The sequence below is a fragment of the Kogia breviceps genome, chromosome 11, assembly GCF_026419965.1.
Source record: "Kogia breviceps isolate mKogBre1 chromosome 11, mKogBre1 haplotype 1, whole genome shotgun sequence".
Classification (NCBI taxonomy): Eukaryota; Metazoa; Chordata; class Mammalia; order Artiodactyla; family Physeteridae; genus Kogia; species Kogia breviceps.
This window is the reverse complement of record NC_081320.1, coordinates 9,928,537-9,951,204: the sequence shown is the minus strand read 5'-3', so window position 1 is coordinate 9,951,204 and position 22,668 is coordinate 9,928,537. Positions and strand designations below refer to the sequence as shown.

At 46.6% G+C, this 22,668-nt stretch overlaps 2 protein-coding genes across 7 annotated transcripts in view; one reads left to right on the top strand and one right to left on the bottom strand.

Annotated features, from left to right (window-relative positions):
- The window catches only part of ZNF2 (zinc finger protein 2), a 45,213-nt gene that overhangs the window by 11,088 nt on the left and 11,457 nt on the right, over nucleotides 1-22,668 (top strand). The window contains exons 1-2 of one of the 6 annotated variants that reach the window (XM_067007210.1): nucleotides 17,947-18,057; nucleotides 19,473-19,660. The exons of 1 other annotated variant lie outside the window; for it this stretch is intronic. The gene's annotated coding sequence lies outside the window, so the exon portion shown is untranslated. Of the gene's footprint in view, nucleotides 1-17,931; nucleotides 18,058-18,107; nucleotides 18,159-19,472; nucleotides 19,661-20,658; nucleotides 21,157-22,668 lie in introns of those variants that run through there. 4 more of the 6 variants (XM_067007209.1, XM_067007212.1, XM_067007213.1 and 1 more) reach the window with 4 other exon arrangements.
- ZNF514 (zinc finger protein 514) lies at nucleotides 470-11,352 on the bottom strand. The gene is made up of 5 exons (XM_059079993.2): nucleotides 10,688-11,352; nucleotides 8,876-8,964; nucleotides 4,329-4,455; nucleotides 3,913-4,008; nucleotides 470-1,541 (listed from the first exon to the last, which is right to left on the bottom strand). Exons 1-5 carry the CDS (start codon nucleotides 10,821-10,823, stop codon nucleotides 556-558), a joined length of 1,434 nt encoding a protein of 477 aa, XP_058935976.1. The 5' UTR covers nucleotides 10,824-11,352; the 3' UTR covers nucleotides 470-555.

Below are 22,668 nucleotides of genomic sequence, written 5' to 3'. Positions count from 1 at the left end.
AAGGCCTTCCCACATTTACTGCTTTCTCAGCGATTCTCTTTAGTACGTATTCCTGATGCTTAGTAAGGCAAGAAGAGAAGTATTAACTGACAGCTTTTACCATACTTGAGGAGTTTCTCTCCAGTATGGTTATCTGGTTTGTTTTTGTTTTGAAATGATATGTGACTGAAGGCTGTGCTATACTCATTACACAGATAAGGCTTCTCCCCAGTATAAACAGTCTGATGTTGAATAATGTGTGTCCACTAACTAAAGCCTTTCCAAATCCATTACATTCACATAGTTTCTTACTAGTTTGAATTCTCTGGTGTTTGATAAGGGAGGAGTTGTGACAAAAGCCCACTCCCTCTCTTGATATTAAGAGCTTCAGTTTAGTATGTCCTGTCTGATGTTGAACAAGACAGGTCCTCCGACCAGAAGCCTTCCCACATACGTTACACTCATGTAATATATATATATACATATATGTATATATATATATATATATATATATATATTCTCTGAGGTTTAGTGGTGTGTGTACTCCAGCTGAAAGCCTTCCCACATTGTCTGAATTCATAGGGTTTTTTTCCCAGCATGACTTTTCTGATGTTTAATAAGGGATGCAGTGTGAGCAAAGGCTCTTCCACATTCGTTACATTTGTAGGGTTTCTCTCCGGTGTGAAATCTATAATGTTGAGTGAGAGAGGAACTCTGGCTGAAGGCTCTCCCACATCTATTACATTTGTAGGGTTTCTCTCCTGTATGAAATCTGTAATGTACAATGAGAGAGGAACTCTGGCTGAAGGTTCTCCCACATTCTCTGCATTCATAGGGCTTTTCTCCAGTGTGAGTTCTCTGATGTTTAATAAGGGATGAAGTATGACCAAAGGCCCTTCCACATTCATTACATTTGTAGGGTTTCTCTCCTGTATGAAATCTATAATGTAGAACAAGAGATGAACTCTGGCTAAAGGCTCTCCCACATTCGCTGCATTCATAGGGCTTTTCTCCAGTATGAGTTCTCTGATGTTTAATAAGAGATGAAATATGACCAAAGGCTCTTCCACATTCACTGCACTCATAGGGCTTTTCTCCAGTGTGACATCTCTGATGGCGCCTAAGTTCTGACTGGAAATGGAACGACTTCCCACATTCATTGCATTTACAAGATTTCTTCCCTGGATGGGTTCTCTGAGAGTTATTTCTCCCTGAAGTCTCTCTGAAATCTGTATCACATTTATAGTATCCTTCTCCCATGAGAACACTGTGTTGGTTAACAGGGACTGATCTTAAACCTAAACTTGTCCCAAATTCACTCCACTCATGATCGCTCCTAAGGGTGGTAGTAGATTTGTGAGTGAATGACATTTCTTTCAGATGTCTCTCCTGCTTTTTTGGATGCATCTCTAACTGGTCATCACAACCACAAGTTGCTTTCAGTTTGGAGGACCAGAGTTCATCTCTAATGTGTTTTTCCACTGATACTATCTGGAATAATTCTTCTTTGGAAATTCCCTGACTTAGCATTGATTCCTTGGCTTGACGCCTTCTCTCCCAGTCTGGGGGGAAAAGAAAAAAAAGACAGTCTGTTATTACCTGTTCTATGTGCCAAGAGGAAGTAAAGTCCTATAATAGATGTAAGATAATTAACCTTTAAAATAATATCTAGGGACTTCCCTGGTGGCACAGTGGTTAAGAATCTACCTGCCAATGCAGGGGACACGGGTTCGATCCCTGGTCCAGGAAGATCCCACATGCCATGGAGCGACTAAGCCTGTGCACCACAACTACTGAGCCTGTGTTCTAGAGCCCACGAGCCACAACTACTGAGCCCACATGCTGCAACTACTGAAGCCTGCACGCCTAGAGCCCATGCTCCGCAACAAGAGAGGCCACCGCAATAAGAAGACTGCACACCGCAACAAAGAGTAGCCCCCGCTCGCCACAACTAGAGAAAGCCCGCACGTGGCAACAAAGACCCAATGCAGCTGAAAATAAAATTTAAAAAAAATTTTTAATATATAAATAATATCTAAAAGAGGTGTACAGTTTCTTCCAAGAATGGTGTATGTCTGAAGAAAGTTTTGGAGGTGTCAAGGATAAGATAAGCAGGTGACTGGAGATTAGGAAAACCTGAGAGAACAGTGTTTGGACTCCAGGACACAAGATAAGTCCAAAGGTTGTAAAGATGAGAGGAGGGTTAGGAAGATGCCCTCCACAAAGTCCTCCCTCAACACCTCAGTCCACACCACACATTATTATGTATTATATAATATACACATACCATGTATTATATTACTGTATGTAATTGTGGTGGGCAGGATAATTATCCCCCAAAGATTTCCATGCTCTAATCCCAGGAATATATAAACATGTTACTTTACATGGCAAAAGGGACTTTGCAGATGTGATTAAGGGCACAGACCTTGAGATGGGGAGATTATCCTGAATCATTCAGGTGGGCCCAATCTAATCACAAGAGTTCTCAAAATCAGAGAACATTTCCTGGCTGAGTCAGAGAGATGTGGTGTGAGAAGGACTCGATCCACCATTTCTGGCTTTGAAGGTGGAGGAAGGGCCCCATGGGCCAAGGAATGTAGCAGCCTCTAGAAGCTAGGAACAGCCAGTAAGACAACGAGGAGCTCAGTTTTACAACTACAAGGAACTGGTACTGCCAACAACCCAAAGGAACAGGAAACAGATTCTTCCCTAGACACTCCAAAAAGGAACTCAGCCCTGCTGATACCTTGGTTGTAACACTGTGAGACCCATGCTTGATTCTGACCTATGAACTTTGAGATAATAAACATGTTGCTTAAAGCCACTAAGTTTGTGACAGTTTGTTTCAGCAACAACAGAAAGCTAGTACAATAATAGTGACCCTTCTGAAGAGTAAAATGACTGGCAATGCCTAACCAGGGCTCCCAGAGGCCATATTCTGAGCCAGTAGGTCTTGTGTGGCTCCTGGGGATATGAATGTTTAACAAGCTCTCCGAGAGAGTCTGAAACACAGCCATGTTTGCAGAACATTGTAAACAGACAGATACTGATGATGAGACTAGATCCAGATGTCAGACCCTTGCCCTCATTCTGGAAGGAAACAAGATCAAGAGAGTACTAAATACAGAGGAGAACAGCATCTTCCCTCTCTCTCCTCTCTTCTAGGTTCCCATGATGAGGCCCAGCTTGTGCTGTCAGGATTTGAGCCCTGCTTTCAGGAGCGTTAGCTCTGGCCTGAGGCTGATTCTGCCTCAGAGATGGACACTGACACAGACTGTCATCTCCAGTATGCTTGGGCTACACATGGGAGTCAGGAGAGCTTTGTGTCCAGAATTCTACCCCAAGGGATGGAGCCTACGGGGTACTCTCAAATCACCTAGGAATAAACAGTTTCAAAGAGATTCCATCAACAGCTAGTAAGGAGTAGTCTTTGTTCCTGGAATCACCTCTGTTGCAGCTTAGCTTAACCAAGCTTGAAGTGTCCTCACCTTGATCTTCCTGACTTTATCCATCAGGATGTCCTTGCCAGTAACCCTTTAATTTCTGGGCTACTTAACTGTTCAGTCTGGTCCCTTGCTAACTCTCTTAGCCCTGCTGATATAGGATTGCTGGGCATTTACATCTGTTGACCCTTAGATTCCATCTAATACTGACTGTGTGACATCTAGTGATGATGCACAGCCCCAAGAACCCTGAAGGGTGGGCAGAGATAGGTAACAAGGGAAATATAAACACTAGAGAAGAAAATGAACATCTCTTCTTTTCCCACCAGAAAACATTACAAAAGCCTACAAGTATTCAAAATACTGCTGTTGAGGGTTCCTGGCAAGTGACCTCACCTTTTCAAAGAAAAGCCCCCTGACCAAGGGCTCAGAGGAACTTCCCACTCTCAGCTGGGCCTTGTTATCTGCTTTGGTCCAACTCACTCACCTGCGGGGGCACCTGTTGAGATTTCCCTCTCCAAAGTACAGGGCTCATCCCCTTCCTCCAACCGGCAGATCACATACGGTTTGGACATCGGAAACCCTGGTGGGAAAGGAAAAGGATCATGACTGTGTATGTCAGAGGTCAAGGCTTGTAGACAGCCTCCAAAGAATAAGCATTGTGAAGTATCAGGAGCAGAGTCATGAAACTTCTTATTCTGAGTTCATATGGAGTGGGACTTCTCCTAGGAAGAAGGAGTAGAAATACTGTATCTCTGGGCCCCAAAGAGAATGTAAATGTCTAATTCCAGAATCCCAGGGCAAAAATCAGCCAACAGGCCCAGACACCCCTAGCTTTTAAACACCAAGGAAACAAAGATGGCACGATGGGCAGGCTTTGGGCTTTGGAGGAGCCGAGCTCACCCAGGGAGGCCAGGTTCTTGAAATTCTCCAGCATCACTTCCCGGTACACATCCTTCTGAGTAGGGTCCAGCTGCCCCCACTCCCACCGGGTGAATTCCACAGCCACATCCTCAAATGTCATCAGGTCCTGAAACAAAGAAGACACTCTTGCACCCTCGGGAAGCACACTCGTGGCCCTGGGGAGAAGAGTAGGCTGGTGTCTGAGTAGAACCTCAGGATGTCCAGGAAGGGATTCTGAGACTTCCTAGCTATTGCAATGCCCCTGTTCTGGGTCTTATCATCTCGAAAATATTTTAAGCTGCTCCGGGGATTGTGTCATCCTTACTACTTGGTATCCCACCCAGTGCCCACATATGTCAACATCAAGCTGCTTAGAAATGTAATCGGGGTCTCAGGAGAATCAGGCCTACAGAGACACTCTGCTTATATGGGAGAGAGAAATACAATCCATTTCTTCAGTTTTCAAAAGGTTTCACTCTCAATTTAGTGACATTTAAATAGAATCAATTAGAACTAACAAACTCATATGCTCTGCATTCTGAAATGCAATGGTATCGGTAGTTTTCTAATTAAGTATTTTTGAAACTTGTGACCTAGGATTTCAATGACAACTGTTGCTAAGGCCAGATAAAATCATTTGGGGCTTAGAATAACTTATCCCCAAAACAGCCTGCCAGCACACAGTTCACTGAAAGTGTATCAAGTGGCCTAATAGTGAATCACTAAGTCTTTTGCGAGTTTGATTAACATAAATCCTCTCCCCCAAAGCCTAATCATTTTTCAGTTCCTGAATGTGCAAAGTTGAGAGACCCTGGATCTCAGGTCCCCACAAGGTGCAACCATTCTGTGGGTCCCAACCAGAACTATCCTGTCACTCTCTATAACAGCAACACTCTCATTTGACTTACATTGTACAATAATCCATAAACTATGAACTATAAAGCAGATAAGTGAAGGTAGCACTGTTACTTTCCCCCCAAAACGTTTAAAAGTCAAATCCCATTTAGATACTAAGGTTTCCATAGAATAAGCCATAGTAACAATTTTATATTAAGTTAAAGGCAGTCCAGAATAATCAAATGTGGAAAACTCACTACTTTAGTAACCTCTTGTGATAGATTATACTATTTGTTCAAAATATTCATTGGCCCTCCCTACAAAATTGATCTTCCTACCCCACTGACTCAGGTGTGGCCAGATAATCTGCTTTCACAGATGGAATGTGAAGGAAGTGACATGAGCTTCTTAATGAGCAAAAGCCTTCGGAGTCAGTGGAGGTTCTGCAGTTGCTTCTCTTTCCTCTGCTTTGAGAACAGCAAATGATCCCAGAGTGAAGATGTGGGGCAAAACCACAGCTTGTGTATAATGTGGACAAGAAATAAACCATTGTTGGTGTAAATCTCTCAGGGTTTGCTGTTGTTATCACAGCATAACTGGCCTAAACGGACTCATTAATAAAGCTGGTACTCCAAGTAGGGTTCTGCCATGACAAAAAGCCTAAAATACATGACACTGTCTTCAGGGCCAGGCAGTGAGGAAACTTATTGGCAAGATGGCAACCCATGTAATTTGGTGGTAAACTGTGGGGTAAAGCTGTTGCTGCATTAACTTGAAAGACGAACAATGCAAGCATGAGCTTGTGATGTTATGAAAAGAGGAGAGAAACGTAATATCAGTAGTATGAGTTGGTTGTCATTGGCACTGTCATTTGACAATATTACAGGGAAAAAAAAAAATGAGCTCAAGAGTTTGCTGATTTGCAAAGTAAAAATGGAAGGCCAAAGAAAGTGTCCAGAAATTCCAGGACTTGCAGGGTTGGAGATTTAACCAATTCTCATTTCCAGCTGGTCAAAGACAAAATAAATATGGCTTTTGCATGACAAAGGATGATTAAAACTCAGCCTAATGGCAAGGACCAAATCATGGGTGTGATGGTCAAACTTTTTGTTTAAACCTCTTATTAATTTCAAATGGCTCCCAGTAAATCCTTTCAGTGGGACCAGTCTGTTCAGAGTGACTAAAAGTATGGTTTTCCCAAGGAAACCTCAAAAGCTCCACAATTAAATCTAAAGGGAGGGGGCATATTTCAACAAGAACTGTGGGAAAAGCTATTGACACAGGGAGCTAATGGAAGGAAGTACACAAAAAGCTGGTCAAGTTTTTGAGGGTTACACTGAATGTTCATGACTTGAAACAATCCTTAGGCCATCAACCTACTCAGGCAGAATGAAAAAGCTGCTTAGCCCTCAAAAGAGTTTATTCTCCAACATCATCTTCATATGTGACCAAGGGGGATACTGCAAAAGGAAGGAACTTCTGGAGGGCAGAGCCAAGAGCCAAGGAGAACACTGGACTGGGGAGCTGTCCCCAGGGAGCAGAACCACTGCATATAACCAAAAGACTTGCCCACTCCCAAGGCCAAGGTCCTCGCCGAGTCTGCCAAGTGGAATGTTGTTTTTTTTTAATAGATCTTTATTGGAGTATAACTGCTTCACAATTCTGTGTTAGTTTCTGTTGCACAACAAAGTGAATCAGCCATATGCATACTCTGCCCGGTGGAATTTCATAACTGCTACAGACCGGGGACTGCGGAGCTCCTCCCATGGTTCCCCTTTCCGAACAGGGGTGTTTATTGTGGTTATCCAGCCCCATTGTTCCACTGTACGTGGGATATATGGATTCAGGCAGCATGTCTTTTTCATAGATCTCCATATGCAGAGGAGAAATATCCAGACCTGATGTCCAAAATATCACACCATCCAGGACGTCAGTCCTGATGCTCTGACTGGATGGGGCTTTTGGGTTATCTCCCCTGGGGAGAAATTCTGTGTGCAGGAGGGAGGGAAGTGAACATCTGCGAGCAAGAAAACAGACAGTGTAATTGTTTGTTCAGAATGTTTACTGCCCCTCCCTCTGGGCCCCTTCCTACGGGAGGCTGGCACTTCCCACCTCACAGACATTAGGCACGGCCACGTGACCTGCTCTGGCCAACGGGTTGTGAGGAGAAGCTGCACATGCCAGTTCTCAGCAGAGGCCTGGGGAGCATCTCCTGAGTCTCACGCTGCACCTCCCCCAGCCACAAGAAGGACACACCCCAGAGGAGGGCTGTTCCTTCAGCCTGAATCCCAGAGTGAAGAGGGTATGGAGCAGAGTCACAGCCAGCCCACTGACGACAGGTATCGTATAGAAGAGACACACCTCACTACTGTGTGCCAGTCCGAGCTGGGGGCTGTTGCTACCACAGCGTAACTAGACGAAGCGAAGCTCTCTGATATATCTCTGCATAGTGTACATCAAGGCCAAAGAGGTTTAAGCTCTTTATTACTCTACTAATTACTTGAGAGAACTCCTTATTGGTGAGGGTTTCCCCTGTTGACTAGAAAACTAATTAGGAATGTCTGTTATCAGGCCAGAATCCCACTAAACCACCATCTTGGATGCTGGGAAACGACGCAGACCGGCGTTCACAGCCCTCCACTTGGTTCTCCCTCCACATCCAGCCTCCTACAGCCAAACCTGAATCCACCTCTACAGCCAGTCACCATTAACCCCTTCATCCCCATCGCAACTGAAGCTGACAAGGACCAGGCCACTCCATTTGCCAGAAGACTCCAACAACTACATGAGGTGGGTGTATTACTGAGTGGTTGAGTCTGGAGCCAGACAACCCAGATCTGAAACCGGCTCCCCGCCTCATTAGCTAGATAACCAGGCCCACGTTACTTTATCTCTGTGCCTTGGTTTCCTCAGGTTACCTCTCTGTGCCTCAGTTGCCATTCTTCAAAATGGGACTGTTTTAAAGATGAAATTAATTAGTATAAATAAATTGTGTAGAATAGTTCCTGATACCTATTTGGTTTTCAGCAACTAATAGCTTTTATTATTTTCGTCATTATCAACATGATTATCATCCTCATTTTGCAGTTGGCAAAACCAGGGCATTGAGAGTTTAGGTGATTCATCCAAGGTCACGCAGCCAGAAGCAGTGAAGTTAAGTGTGTTGCCACACTAATCCGGGAAGATAACATTTGCACAGGGGTCCAGCCTCAAATGACCTCCTCACCTGTCCAAACCCTCAGAACCTCCTTGTCCCCACTTCTCCATGCACCTTCCCCAACTTCTCCAGCACAGGCTGATTCTCCTTTTCCCAAACTCTGATGGAAAGGCCTGTCTGTGCCATTCCATCTGCCATCAAACCATGCACATCCTTACTGTGACTGGGGCTGCATCCTGGGTGCGAGAGTCCTCTCCCCTCTGTGGCTGTGACATCTCCTTCGGGGCCAGGGTGCTCTCCCATTACTTGGTACTCACCACAGCGCCCGTTACAGAAATAAACCAAAGGATCTGAGTGAGTGCACACTGAGCAGAGAGGAGAGGGCCCTGGGCAAGGGGCAAGGAGGCCAGCGAAAGCCTTGATGGGCTTGGCCTCCTACAGAGCAGGAATTGGGGTCAGTTCCCTCTGGCAAACGAGGAGGCTCCAGAGAAAAGGAGGCAAAACTATCCATAGCTCAGGCACTTGAGGAAAAATTAAGAGAACCACAACTCACCTGGGGCCTGGCTTTCAGGAATAAGCTGGCTGTTCCCTCTTCTCCTGGGCATCTCTCTGGAGGAAGAGCAGGGTCCTGAGAAGGGAGAACTAGGAAGGTAAAAGGAGCCATAAGGAAGGCTAACCCTCAGAGATTTACAGCTCCCAGACTCCCCAAGTCAGTGTGTCACTTCCATGGTTCTGGGGACAAGGCTGGGCCAAAGGGAGCTGACGGACGGGCTAGAGGCTGCCCTTGTACACAGCTGAGTGAGATCCCCACCTGTCCATAGGCCACAGCACGCTGTAGGTAGCTGAAGTGTGACCACAGTCTGGCCACTCTATCGGAGAGTTATTTACTGGGCCTCCAATATGCAGGTCATTTACTAGGTCTTTTGAAAATATAAACGTGAATAAGAACTTCAAGGAATTTTAATGTAACCTGAGGGTATAAGACAGGTTCACAATACAAAATAAGGCCTAGGACGAGGCCACATAGGGATATAGGTCTTCGGGGAAGAAGTTACACTTCTCCCCTTATCCCTGGGAAGCAACGCAGAGGCCAGCTCTTTCTGGGAAGCTGTCCTCTATGTTCTTAAGCACCGTTAGGTCTCTAGAGTGTATTCTGAGAGCCCCTCTATTATAGGCCTTTGTATCACACTGCTTTTAAAGTCTTCAAACAAACAAAAAATTAACTCCAACCATGCCAGTGAAGTGGCTAAGGCCACCATCAACAAAAGCAGGGAGGGAGGCAGGCAGCGTGGTATAGCACAGGTCAGCACTTTTCAAACTTCAATGTGCATATGGATTCCTGAGGATCTTGCTAAACAGACTGGTTCAGGGGATGTGGGGTAGGGCGTGAGAGTCTGCATTTCTAGAGAGCTTGCAGGAGAAGTCTGTGCTGCTGGTCTACAGACCACAAGGCATATAGGAAAAAAGAGGGGGTGAGAGTCCCAGAAATTTAGCCCAGTTCTGTCATTGGCCAGTTTTATGACCCTGAGCATGTGCACTGAAGAACTAAAATGCCCACCCGGGACTCCCCTGGTGGCTTAGTGGTTAAGAACCCACCTGGCAATGCAGGGGACATGGGTTTGAGCCCTGGTCTGGGAAGATCCCACATGCCGCAGAGCAACTAAGTCTATGCACCACAACTACTGAGACCACGCACCTAGAGCCCATGCTCCGCAACAAGAGTAGCCACCGCAATGAGAAGCCCGTGCACCACAACAAAGAGTAGCCCCCGCTCGCTGCAACTAGAGAAAGCGTGCAACAACGAAGACCCAACGCAGCAAAAATAAAATGCCCACTTGTTGAAGGACAGGAGATTCTAAACTAAGAAAGGAATGGCTTAAAATCTCCTGGGTCACCTTGACTGTGCTCTCCCCAACACTGGGGGGGACGGTGGTCACATGAGGTGCCCACTGTGTACACTGCTGACCTTGTACCCAGCTGCTCTGGAAGAACATTATTACTTAATGAAGTAATAAAGGAAGTGGGTGGCAAGGCTCCAAATGGCCCCACTGTCCTCTGATCCCTGGCCAAGGGCCACTCCCTCACAGGTTTATTGCCGTCTCCCTGCCACAACAGAAAGAGATCCCCTCCTGCTCTCCCCTCTGTCCTCTAGCCTTTGGGATAAGTCTCCCATGGCCATGCCCTCCATGGTCCCTGGATGCTGGGACTTCACACTCCTTAGCCTGGAAGGCACCGCCACAGGGAAGGCGGTTGCAGGCTCTGCCTCTCCAGTGGGATTCCGCGGCCCTTTCCTAGGGCCCTCCTCCTCGACCCAGCACAAACCCCCCAGGAGGGGTCTGGCCCGCGGCACCCTTGAGAGCCAAACCTGATGCTGTGGAGTCCATAGCTGGTGCTAAGGGGCGATGTCCTTTCACTAGGTCCAAATCTCTGTCCTTCGGCCGGGTCCCCGCGGTCCTCCCGGGGTTCAGGGAGCGAGGAGCAAGCTGGGTGACACCAGGCATTCCCACTCCGGCAGCGACGCCCAGCCAACCCGCAGCGCCCAGAACAGGGCTGTCAAACCCGGGTCCACTTCCCAGCGGCGCGCGGCATGGCTGCGGGGGCGATGCTCTTCTCCCGCTCCCACTTCCAGACCCCTCACGCGCCCGGCCTCCGCCCACGGGCTCCGCTCCTCCGCTCTCCTCCTAGGGACCAGGCTCTTGAACCCAGCTCTCACGCAGAGCACCAGGAAAAACGGCCACAGCCACACCTGGGACCTCGGTGCCCTCTCCTCCACTGCCCGGAGGCAGCAGGGATTCTGGGGAGAGCCTCACAGGGAAACGATCGGCCCCGCAACTCTGCGCCCAGCTCCAGGCCTCCTCAGCCCCTCGCAGGCGGGCAGACGAAGGGACACTCCCCACTGTGTCACGGGCTCGGGTCGCGGTGCCCAGGTCAGGCCTGCACGCCAGGAATCGCTAAACCCACAAAGATCCAAGGGACGCCCAAGTTCCAGCCCCAGCCCCACCTCCCGAGACCCGTCCTGAGCCTGCGCAGACCGGCCGCCACGCCGCGGGGCGGGGCTGCAGGGCGGGACACAGCCGCGCCTGCGCCCTGGCAACTGGGGAATCGGGTGCTGTGCTCCCGCAGCTGCGGGTGGGGAAAGTGAGCATCAGTTACGTGGATGGAGGTGTCACCCTGCTCCCAGCCAAGGGCAGGGAACCGGAAGCAACCCCCATATTGGGAGTGCCTTTAGTACCTGGGCCGGAGAGCCTGGCTTGGGGCTGCTCAACAGAAGTCACTGGAGATTTGTTAAAAAGCCTGGGCCCTACCCTTAATCTGTCAAATAAGAATTTCTAGGAGGCTCTCCAGACATGTGTATTTCTTATAAAGTGCCCAGGAGATCTGCTGGCCCATGGTGAGGCAGGAGATAGATGGGTCCCAGGCTGGAAGGGGCCAAAGTAGCAGAAGGAGGAGAAGCTAAGCCCTGCCCAGATAAGAGACCACTTATTTCTCATCTCGAGGTCAAGGAGAGCTTCCTGACTACACATGCGCAGAAAGGCTCCTTGAAGGTCAAAAAGGGAGGGGCCGCCACCCCATAGTAGGTGATGTCAACCTACCTATAGGCCTCTTCTCTAGAATCCATCTTGGCTAAGAGGTGCATGCACACACATGAGAGGACCCTGAGATATACCAAACACGAACTCAGACCTAGGCAAAGCAAGATGATCGGCCAAAGGAAACGTGGAAGAAATGCCCCATAAAAGTGATTCAAACTACCACAGGGGCAGGACCCTCTCTTTGAGCCCACCTGTGTACCTATCCACATGTACCCTTTTTCATCCTAATAAATATTTTGTTTCACTACTTTCTGACTCTGTGTGGAAATTCATTTCTACACAGCTGATGGGCCAGGGCCTTGTCACTGGCCACTGGTCCCTGGTGGTCTGAGGCTAGGATTCAGTACTCTCACTGCCACGGCCTGACTTCAATCTCTGGCTACAAACCGAAATCCTGCTTCAAGCCGCTGCAGGCCGAGGCCACCTGAGATCAATTGCAGGCTACTAACTGCTATTCTACAGGCTGTTAACGTGGCTGTCTTTCTCCCACTGCCCCCGGTTTTGGATTCAGCGAAGGGTGAACTCAAAGAAGGGAGGGCTATAGACTCTCTCCTCTTCTGGAAACGGTCCTAGGACCTAACGGCTTCTAGGACCTAAAAGAAATGGAGAAATGGTCTGGATATTAAAACAGTGGTTCTCTCGGGACACTCCTCAATCAGAGAGGGGATTTGTGAGGACTGAGAGGTTGATTTATAGACCCTAATTAGGGGGTTAAGGAAGAATAGCTTATTAAATCAGGGCAAAAAGTCCACTCTCCTTTTTTTTTTTTTAATAAATTTATTTTTGGTTGCATTGGGTCTTCGTTGCTGTGCGTGTGGGCTTTCTCCGGTTGCGGCGAGGGGGGCTACTCTTTGTTGTGGTGCATGGGCTTCTCATTGCAGTGGCTTCTCTTTGTTGCAGAGCACGGAGGCCCTAGAGTGCGCGGGCTTCAGTAGTTGTGGCATGCAGGCTCAGTGGTTGTGGCTCACGGGTTCTAGAGCACAGGCTCAGTAGTTTTGGTGCATGGGCTTAGTTGCTCCGCAGCATGTGGGATCTTCCCGGACCAGGGTTAGAACCCATCTCCCCTGCATTGGCAGGCGGATTCTTAACCACTGCACCACCAGGGAAGTCCCCATTCTCCTTTCTTGTTCTTTCAATATGTTTCACTTTTCTGCCAGCACTTCCGGTGGCACAGATGGCCAGGGTGGTACAGCAACTGCCCGGCAATTAAGCCCTCTTTCTCCCAAGCCGAGGAGGTGTGGAAAGAGGGTGCTGCCTGGGAACCATGGCTGGCACAGGAGCTTCTGTTCTCTTCTGTGCTCTGGAACCAAAAAGGGGAGGGTATGGACACATGAGGAAAGAGCGTCATCTCGTTGGTGGCTGACATAACTAGAAATGGAACTGCTTCAGATGAACTTGAGGGACGCTGCCTGCCCCTGATACCTTTTCCTTTAGGCATTGGCCTGCTACAGTGTCTGACATTTCCCACTCTTAAATCCCGTCCTTTGGGACAGATCTTGAGCTAGAGGTCCTTGTTACAATGCTCATTTGTTACCCTGGAGAGTTAATCAATAGCTTAACCGTGATGTCTCTTCCCCGACTCAGAGGGCTCTGGTGTGCCATTTGATGCCAAGTGCAGTCAGAGGAGCCCTGGTCCCCGGCAGCCTGATAGGCTTCCCCATTACCCCTGACATTCCCTTTTGCTGCTCCCTTGTACTCAAACCCTTCTCCCATCCCAACCCTTTGTGATCACTGCTCTATTCTGTGCTGTAGTTCTCCTTTTCCAGAATACCCTATAAACAAGATTATCCAGTATGTAACCTTCTGAGAGTGGCTTCTTTCACTCAGAATAAAGTACTTGAGATCCAGGCATGCTGTCATGTGTATCAGTAGTTCATTCCTTTTTATTCTGAGTCCAGCTCTCCTTTACGGAAGGTTGTCGGAAGGTGCTGTACAACACATCCAACTTACATCCTATTTACCAGAACACATGACAACACCTAGCTACCAGGAAATGTAGTCTTTATTCTTGTGCCTGGCTAAAATTCTATTACCAAAGAAAAATAATGGGAAATATCAGATTTTAAGAACGATATTGATAAACTGTAGTTTATCCAGAGGAAAATCAGACAGCAAGAGCATCTCTCTAACTCATATTAGCCTGAAGGAGGCGGCTTACTCTGGTTTAAAGAGCTAAATGAATTTTAAGAACTAATTAAAAGAAACAAAAATGTGAAAGACTGGCTGGTGCTTTTGAAAGGCAGAACTGAAGCACAGAGATTTCTGCAGGTCCAATGTGTGCTCTGGCAGACAGAGCCTCCTTAACTAATGTGGGATGTTAGAGCACCACCATCTGACTTACCTGGGTAAGGAGTCCCATGGTAAAAACAGGAACCTGTTCACAATTAGGGTTCAGGCATATACAATCATTTAGGGTGGACTAAAAACCCAATGGTATAGAAGTAAATTACCAATCTGACCTGCAATCAGACCTAGGCATCAGAAGAAGCAATGCTTTTCAGGTATAGTGTAAAATTGTGCCTGAATATTTCTCTTCCACCTCATCTACCCAGCTTCTCATGATACACATGCATCCCAGGAAAAGAGAGGTGGTAGTAGAAAATAAAGAATATTACTGCTAAGTAGCCAAATCCCTTTGCTAGGGGACAAACCATCCTCTACTCCATAGACTGAGTGGTAAAACTGAAAACACTTATCACTAAGGGCCCATGCTCTTCTGCTAAGATAACACCTCTTAAAAGGCCACATGATATAAAAGAATGATGTTTTCTCTTGACAGAGAGTTTAGAGAGATGTAGATCTGGTTACAGAGTACCAGGTAGTAGCAGCAAAGAGAAGAGATGCTCAGAAAAATAAGGTCAAAGGGTGTCCAAGAAGAGGGGTCTTAGAATTGCAAGAGGGGGCCTGGGAGGAGCAGGGGCTGCTGTTAGAAGCAACCTGCAGCAGTTCAGGAGACAGCAACACAGTTGAGCAAAACAAGACACAGCAAAACTGTCCGCTGAAATAGGGACACTGCAAGGCCACACTCCACCCCCGCTGCACCTGTCTCATAGAGAAACACCCATGAAAGGGGAAGGCTAAAATCCTATGTGGCAGATTATTTTTTAAACGACCATCGTTTCTTTGACATGCCTCCCTTTGGGAGGTGGGCTGTAATGCCCTACCCTTGAATCTGGGCAAGCTTGTGACTGCTTCAGCCAACAGTGTAAAGCAGAAGTGACAATTGATTTTCGAGGCTGGGTCATGAAAGGCCATGCAGCTTCTGTTTTGTTCACTGGGACTCTCTCTCTTGGAGCCCTGAGTTGCCATGTAAGAAGTCTGACCACCCTGAGACCACCACGCTGTGAGGAGGTACAAGTACAAAGAGAGGCCACGTGTAGGGACTTTGGTCCACAGTCCTGGTGAGCCCAGCCACGATGCCAGTCCATGTACCAGACACACAAGTGATGAAGATACTTGAGTCCTCCCAATGGAGTCAGTGTGAAGCAGCGACAAGCCACCCTTGCTGTGCCCTGTCCAAGTCCCTGACCCACAGAAGTTATTGGCATAATAAACGTTGTTTTAAGCCACTGAGTTTGAAGTGATTTGTTACACAGCAGCAGATAGCCATAACATCTTGCAATTTGGCAGTGCCCCCCAGCTGGCAGGCCTTGTTTTATTCTAAACAAGGTTGTTTCTTGGCTGTTCAGCATCCATATGCCCTTCCTAACTCTTCTAAGAAAACTGGCTAAAATTCTCTTAATCTTTCCAGCAACATGGCAGATTGGGTTCCCTGAACAACCCTAATTGAAAAAAACTAAAAATGCTGAACACTTATAAATCATCTCTCTAAACACACAGGAATGAAAGTAAGGAATTTGCAAAGTTAAAAAAATGAACAAAAACAAAAAGATACACTCACCCCAATGTTCACAGCAGCATTATTTACAATAGCCAAGATATGGAAGCAACCTGTGTGCAGCAACAGATGAATAAGATGTGGTATAAAATATTCCAGCAAAAAATGGGGGTAGGTTGGGTTGGGTCTCCTTCAGTGGGCATCTGCTGCCAAGGAGGACAGTGGACTTGTGTGTGTACACACACACACACCACACACACACAATGGAATACTACTCAGTCATAAAAAAGAATGAAACTTTGCCACTTGCAACAACATGGATGGACTTAGAGGGTATTATGCTTACTGAAATAAGCCAGACAGAGAAAGACAAACCCTTTACGATACCACTTATATGCAGAATCTAAAAAATACAACAAACTAGTGAATATAACAAAATGGAAACAGACTCACAGACATAGAGAACAAACTAGTGGTTACCAGTGGGGAGAGGGAAGTGGAAAGGGGCAAGATAGGGATCAGGGATTAAGAGGTACAAACTGCTATGTAAAAAATAAATAAGCAACAAGGATATGTACAGCACAGGGAATATAGCCAATATTTTACAATAACTATAAATGGAGTATAATCTTTTAAAATTGTAAATCACTATGTTGTACACCTGAGACTAATATAATATTGTAAATCAACTACACCTCAATTTAAAAAAATAAGGAAGTGCGAGCTAGAGCCCTGAGAGGTGAGTGAGCAGCAAACCCAACTCTTACCCTGCTAAACCCTGGAGAACTTAAGCTCCCACTCTGACAGCAACCTGGGGAGTTAAGGTAGCAATGAAACCCTAGGGCCTGCCCAAGGGTGAGGAACTCTAAGAAACTCACCCAGGACCCCCAAATTTCCACTCTCAGCATAAGGCTAAACGAATAATAAAAACCACCCACAGAAGGGAACAGCAAGAAAATATGTCTTGGACATTGTAACTCTTCCAAGTCCTAATCTTCTTGGAAGGTCCAAACCCCTTACTATAGCATAAAATCGTCCTCCATCTGGCCTCTAGTTATGGTTATCAGCCCATAAACCTTATCCACCAGACACTCATCTTGCTACTAATTCTTTGCACTTTTATCCTCTAGCCTATACCTTTGCGGATGCTATTCTCTCTGCATTTTTTCGAATTACTCTTCTTCAAGTATACCAGTTATAGGAAGCTTTTTCCAACTTTCTCGGCCATAGTTAATTGCTTCCTCAGTTGTACTCCCAATAGTGTCTCCCGATAGAGACATAATAGTAGAACACACTGCTTTGTGTTTTAACAATTTCACATTCTGATTTGTCCACTGGAACACGAGTTCCTTTGGGGCAGTAATTGTGTCTTATTTGTATTTGTAACAATGCCTTGCCTGTGGCAGGCAATTTAGGTTTTTTGAGTGCAAATGTAGACTTGTTCCTGACTGTAGAACTTCATCACATTCTTTGTATAATCTCAAGTCTTCCCTGAAGCTAAAGAGCAGTGATTCTTAGCTTTAGCTGCACATTAGGATCACCTGCAGATCTTTTCAACCTCTCACTCCTCATAGTGGGCCCCAGGAATCAATACGTCAAAGCTCTTCAGTGATTCCGGCGTGCAGTCAGGGTTGAAAAGCCCTGCGAGACTCCAAAGAGGGTCCTTCCAGTAGCACCAAGGAAGACAGGCTGGTGTGCGCTCAAAACGTCGGGAGTCGGGCTACCTGCCCTACTCCTGGGCTCTTCTCTTTTCTGCACAAAAATGTGCACATACCCAGCCCCATCCTCAGAACCAAACTCTGCGTCACTCCTGCCCAAATTTTACAACCAAATTCCTTAAAGTGAACAAGCTGAAGCAGAAACAAGCCCCTTCCGAGGGCCAGAAGTCTCGAAGTCGTTCTCAGTAGGGACCGGCCCCCAAAACTAAAAGAGGCATATTTCCTTAGGACGGCCCTCCCACCGGAGGACTGGAGGGATGTGACATCACACATAGGCAGTACTTCCAGGCTGACCACAAACCTCCCTAGCATCCACGACGGTTCCCTCTCCGCGCTCAGGCTGCCGCACTGCCGCGTCGGATCCGGTTCGGCACCGCCCACCCCTTCATTAGAAGTGTACGCTTGCGCAGAGCGTTAGACATCAAATTAAAGCTCGCCAACCGCTGAGACTTCTGGGAAATGGAGTCTGCGAAGGCCGAGCATTGGTGGGGAGCGCGGACGTCAGAACCCCCTGCGCCGGCGCACTGCTTTCCCGACCTGAAAAGGCGCCGTCTTCCTGCGTCGCGAGCAGTCTGTTGTGCCGGAGGTGAGGGCTGTGGGTGTGTGTCTTGGCGGAGCCGAGTGAGCGCAGCGGCCGAGAGAAGGGGACACTGAGAACTTGGGGGAGGTGCTGTGGGAGTAGAACAGGTGACACGGGTGGAGCCAACATGCAGAACGTCTGAATGTGTGCGTGAGTGTGTGCGTGTGCGTGTGTGTGTGTGTCGACATCCCGGCTCGGACAGGTGCGGACGGAAAGTTGTCCCCCCAGCCCCCGTGTGTGCGTGTGTTCCGTGGGAAGTTTGGAGCTTTCCTCTGCCCCTCCCGTACCTTCTTCCCGTAATAGGTGCTTAATAAACGTGGGTGGAATTGACACAAAATCTAGGATGCTGCCCACTCCAGTCCCTCTGTCTTTCCCAGAAATCGCATCAGATTGTCTCGTTTAGCTCCCTACCATAGGCCTCCGCACTAGATCTAGGGGACCTTCGTGGAGGAGGTAGAATTTGATGTGAAAAAAATAGGAAAGAAGTAGCGAAGCATTAGGCAGATTTGAGAAGGAAATGCTATGTGTAAGAGTGAAGTATCGAGGAATAGTGGGAGACAAGGGTGGGGAAAAGCACAGTGGGGTCAGAGCATAGAGGATCAGGACAAGAGGCGGTCAGCAGGGTGGATTGTGTGGGACGGATCGGGGACTGACAGGACGAAAACTATTTTGGTACAGTTATTCTAGAGGTTCCATCCAGGACTAGAGAGGGGAAGGGACTAGTGCAGGGAACCAGTTTGGAATGCTTGGTAATGGTAGTCGTCCTGAAGCAAGTTGTTGTGGACCTGAATTATGATAGTGTCGGTGGTGGGTAGGGATACAAATGACATTGCAAAAGAAGACTCAGAAGGATCTGGTGACTAAATAGATTTGGGAGGAAAGAGAGCTAGGTAAGAGTTTGAAATGGGGGCACCTGGGAGAATAATAGAACATCTGCTAGAAATGTAAGGACAGGGAGGGGAGCTCATGTAGGGAATTGCATAGGGGAAGGTGGTTTTAAGATGCCAACAAAATGCCTAATTCAGAACTCTTAGTCATTTGGAAATGCAGGATGAGTTTGGAAGAGGGATTGGGACTAGACTCGGGAGGCATTTCTGTAGAGGTGGAAATGGGGCACCAGGTGTGGAGGGACTTTCTGCGGGACAGCGAGAAGAGCACTGTACACAGTCTGAGCCTGGGGCAGCATCAGAAACTTGTCAGCACAGTCAAAAAGCTGCAGAGAAATAAGGAGAAAAGGACTATCGGAATTAGAGCTCAGAAATGCATTGGCAGTTTTCAAGCATGCGGTTTCAGGTGTGTGAGGGGTGGCAGGAGCAGAAAAATGGCTTTGAGAAGAGTAGGTGGTGATGATGTGGAGTCAGTAGGTATGTAGAAGAAGTTTGATCGTGAAAGGAAAATCTAAATGAGAGCTGTTTTGCCAGAAGGAGGCCATGGGATTCAGTGAAGATAATTTCACATCGAGGAGGATTATATCTGTTTGAAGATATGTGAAGAAGCTACTGAAGCGATGGGAGATGCTGGAGAAAGGAAGAGTGGGTCATGCAGGAAGCAGATTCCGAGAGGAAACAATGGTGGAAAAGAAAGTAGGACAGAGATGTAGGACACTAAGGTAAAGTCCTGGAGAAGAGACATTTCCATTTTGCTGGCCTCACACCCAGGCTGCCTAGCACATAACAGGTACTTGGAAATATTGGTTGAATCGGTTGGTGTTGGGCAGGAGAAAGGAAAGAAGCTTTCATTTATTGAACAGACTGTAAGATAAATGCTTTACATTAATTGTCTCATTTACTATTTTAACTGCCCTGTGAAATAGGTATTAAAAAACAGGGGATGGGGGGGTCAACCGTTAGCTTAAGTAACTTGCCCCAGCCTTCACAGTCAGTAATCCAGGCCTGTGGAATGCTTTCTGCCACAGTCCTGCCTTGCTCAGTACTCACTCTTGCGAAGCTTCAGTGTAGTGAAAGACAGTGTTCTGCTGAAATTGAAGGGTAGCCATGGAGGTTTGGAATAGCTGTGTAGCTAAGATGGGAAGAGTGAAAGCTTTCTAGGCGAGCACTCTTTGAAGGTATAGAATAAGAATTTGAAAAGCATTTTCTCCAGAAATACTCTGAGATCCAGAAATAGGGAAAGGAAAAACAGAGGTGACCCTTTGCTGGCAGTGATTCCATGTGAATTTGGTGGATTTGAGGAGTCCCGAGTACCACTGAGAGCTTACCGAGGTGACTGCTGGTAGAGTCTAGACCTGATGGGGGATGAAGTTGGCCTGGCAGGGAGCCCACGGACGATGAGCACCTTGGGAATGTTAGCTGGTCGCTTAATGGCTGGGGAGCTTTTATGCTCACCTTCGTTTGTAATTTGGTTAATGCTCAGTGTATTAAAGTTATAATCTAATAAATGAAACTTTGAAAATTGTCTCTAAGCATTTAAACATTGAGCAGTTTCAACCACAATTTCAGATGTAGTTCAGCTCATTTGTTCAAAAAGTTCTAATGCTTTAGACAACACATACAAGTACTTTGATCCCAATATTGTGGCTACACTTACACTTAAACCTACTCTAAAACAGCAGCAACACAGTGTAATTAATATTTTCATTATTTCTACCTTCCTAGGACTCCTAACACTTACTTAGCATATTATTCTAAATGCCTTACACGTATTATCCTATTTAAGCATCACAATAACTTTATGAGAGATGTACTTTCACTATCCCAATTTTACAGATGGGCAAACTGAGAGGTTAAGAAACTTACCTGAGGTCACACAGGTAGGAAGAGGCAGAGCTGGACTTTGATTTCAAGCGGTCTGCCAGAGCCTTTACTCCTATACTCTCCCGTATATCTAAATGCTAATTTTGACATCTCCATAGGACCCAAGGGTAATATTTTGAGACCCTCCTGGAGATGGAGGAATCTTGACAGACCAACAAGGATAAGAATACATATTGCCGCAGACAACACAGGTTGGAGGCTCTGGTTGCCAACTGATGTTGTATATTTGTTTCCATTTGTACAGGTATCCTCTTGGCCTCCTAGCAAGATTCAAACCCCAATCTCTCCTCAGGTTGAGATTCTTTTTTATAGTTACACCAAACTTCTTTTTCCAGTAAGTTTTGTTTTAAGTTTTTGCCTTTCACATAGGTTTTAGTTTTTGCAAACTGTTGTTCACCCTCAAGGCAATATTCTTTGAAAGTTTGCTTGGCCGGTGTTAACCCGTTGTCTAGTAAGTATATATTGATCTAGTCTTTTGGCATTTTTGAAAACGAAACTTACCTGATTCGTATCTTATAATTAATAAGACCAGCTGGAGGGCTCATCTCCTAAGGAAAGAAGGATTAAGTCTGCAGTTACTTTGCCTCTTTAGAATCTGAGGTTGGTTCATTGTGAGGAGCCCATGTTCTTTCTACCTGGTCCCATTGCTGGTTAGTCTTTGCTGTTTTGGGTACGGAATCCCTATTTCTGGGATTACTTTGCTTATCCCCTTTTCCTAGGTTTCTTTTTTCATGCTTATCTGAATGAATACAACTATATATCTCAAGGATACGTCTATACTTTATGAATAGTCTTACAAATAATAGGAAAAAACAAAGTACTATTATATATAACTAAAGGCTTGAACATTGCCTTCTTTGTATTATAACCATTTTAAAAATACTTTATATTAACTTTTCTATTTTGAGTGAAACTCACAGCTTTTCAAAATTCGAGTGATTTCATTTGACAATAATAATGTTTACAACTTGGTCAGTGGGAACCAGAGTCATCTGATTTTTTTCCTATCCAGAGACGTGGGAACAGCTCAAATTCTAAATGCCCCAAACTGTACTTCTTAGCTTTCCCTCCAAAACAACTTTGTTGTCGCTCATCTCTATGAAGGGTGCCATTATGCACACGTTACTCAGATCTGTGACCTGGAGTCATCATTGCCTCTCCCATCACCTTCAGCCTCCGCTTCCAATCTCTGGTCTAGTCTTAATATCTCAGCAGTAATTCCCCTTCTCTCTATGTCTGCTGTTCAGTTCTTCATCATTTCTTGCTTAGTTAATTGTAATCGTCTCCTCACCGGTCCACTCACCTCCTCTGCTCCCATTCTGCCACAGCTACCAAGAGTGGTATGGCCGCCTGTGTTGGGGGTGCCCAAGATCACCCCTCGTTCAGGGATTTGGTAGAAGGACTCAGGACTCAGCCCGTAGGTGTACTCATGGCTAAGATGATGACAGTGATCTCGCAAGGATACACAGCCAGATCATAAGGGGGACAGATAGGCAGAGTCTGGAGGAGTCCATGGGGAGTCTTCCTCATGCTGTCTCCCTCCCATGAGGGGTCACACAGAGCACTTCCTCCTCCGACAATGAAAATGCAGCAACATGTCAGCCCAAATAAGTTCTTTAGACTCCGAGCCCAAGCTTTTTAGTGAGGGCTAGTCATGTAGGCACCTCCTGCCTAACATATACCAAACTTCCAGGCCCTCTAGCAGGACAGCAGGTGTTCAGCAGAAACCATATTGTCTGCACAAGTAGTTTAGGCATAATGGCCCACCCTACCTCTTAGGAAACCCTCTTAAAATTGAAGTTCCCAGACCCCAGCCAAGGGCCAACACTGCAAGTAGATGTTCCCA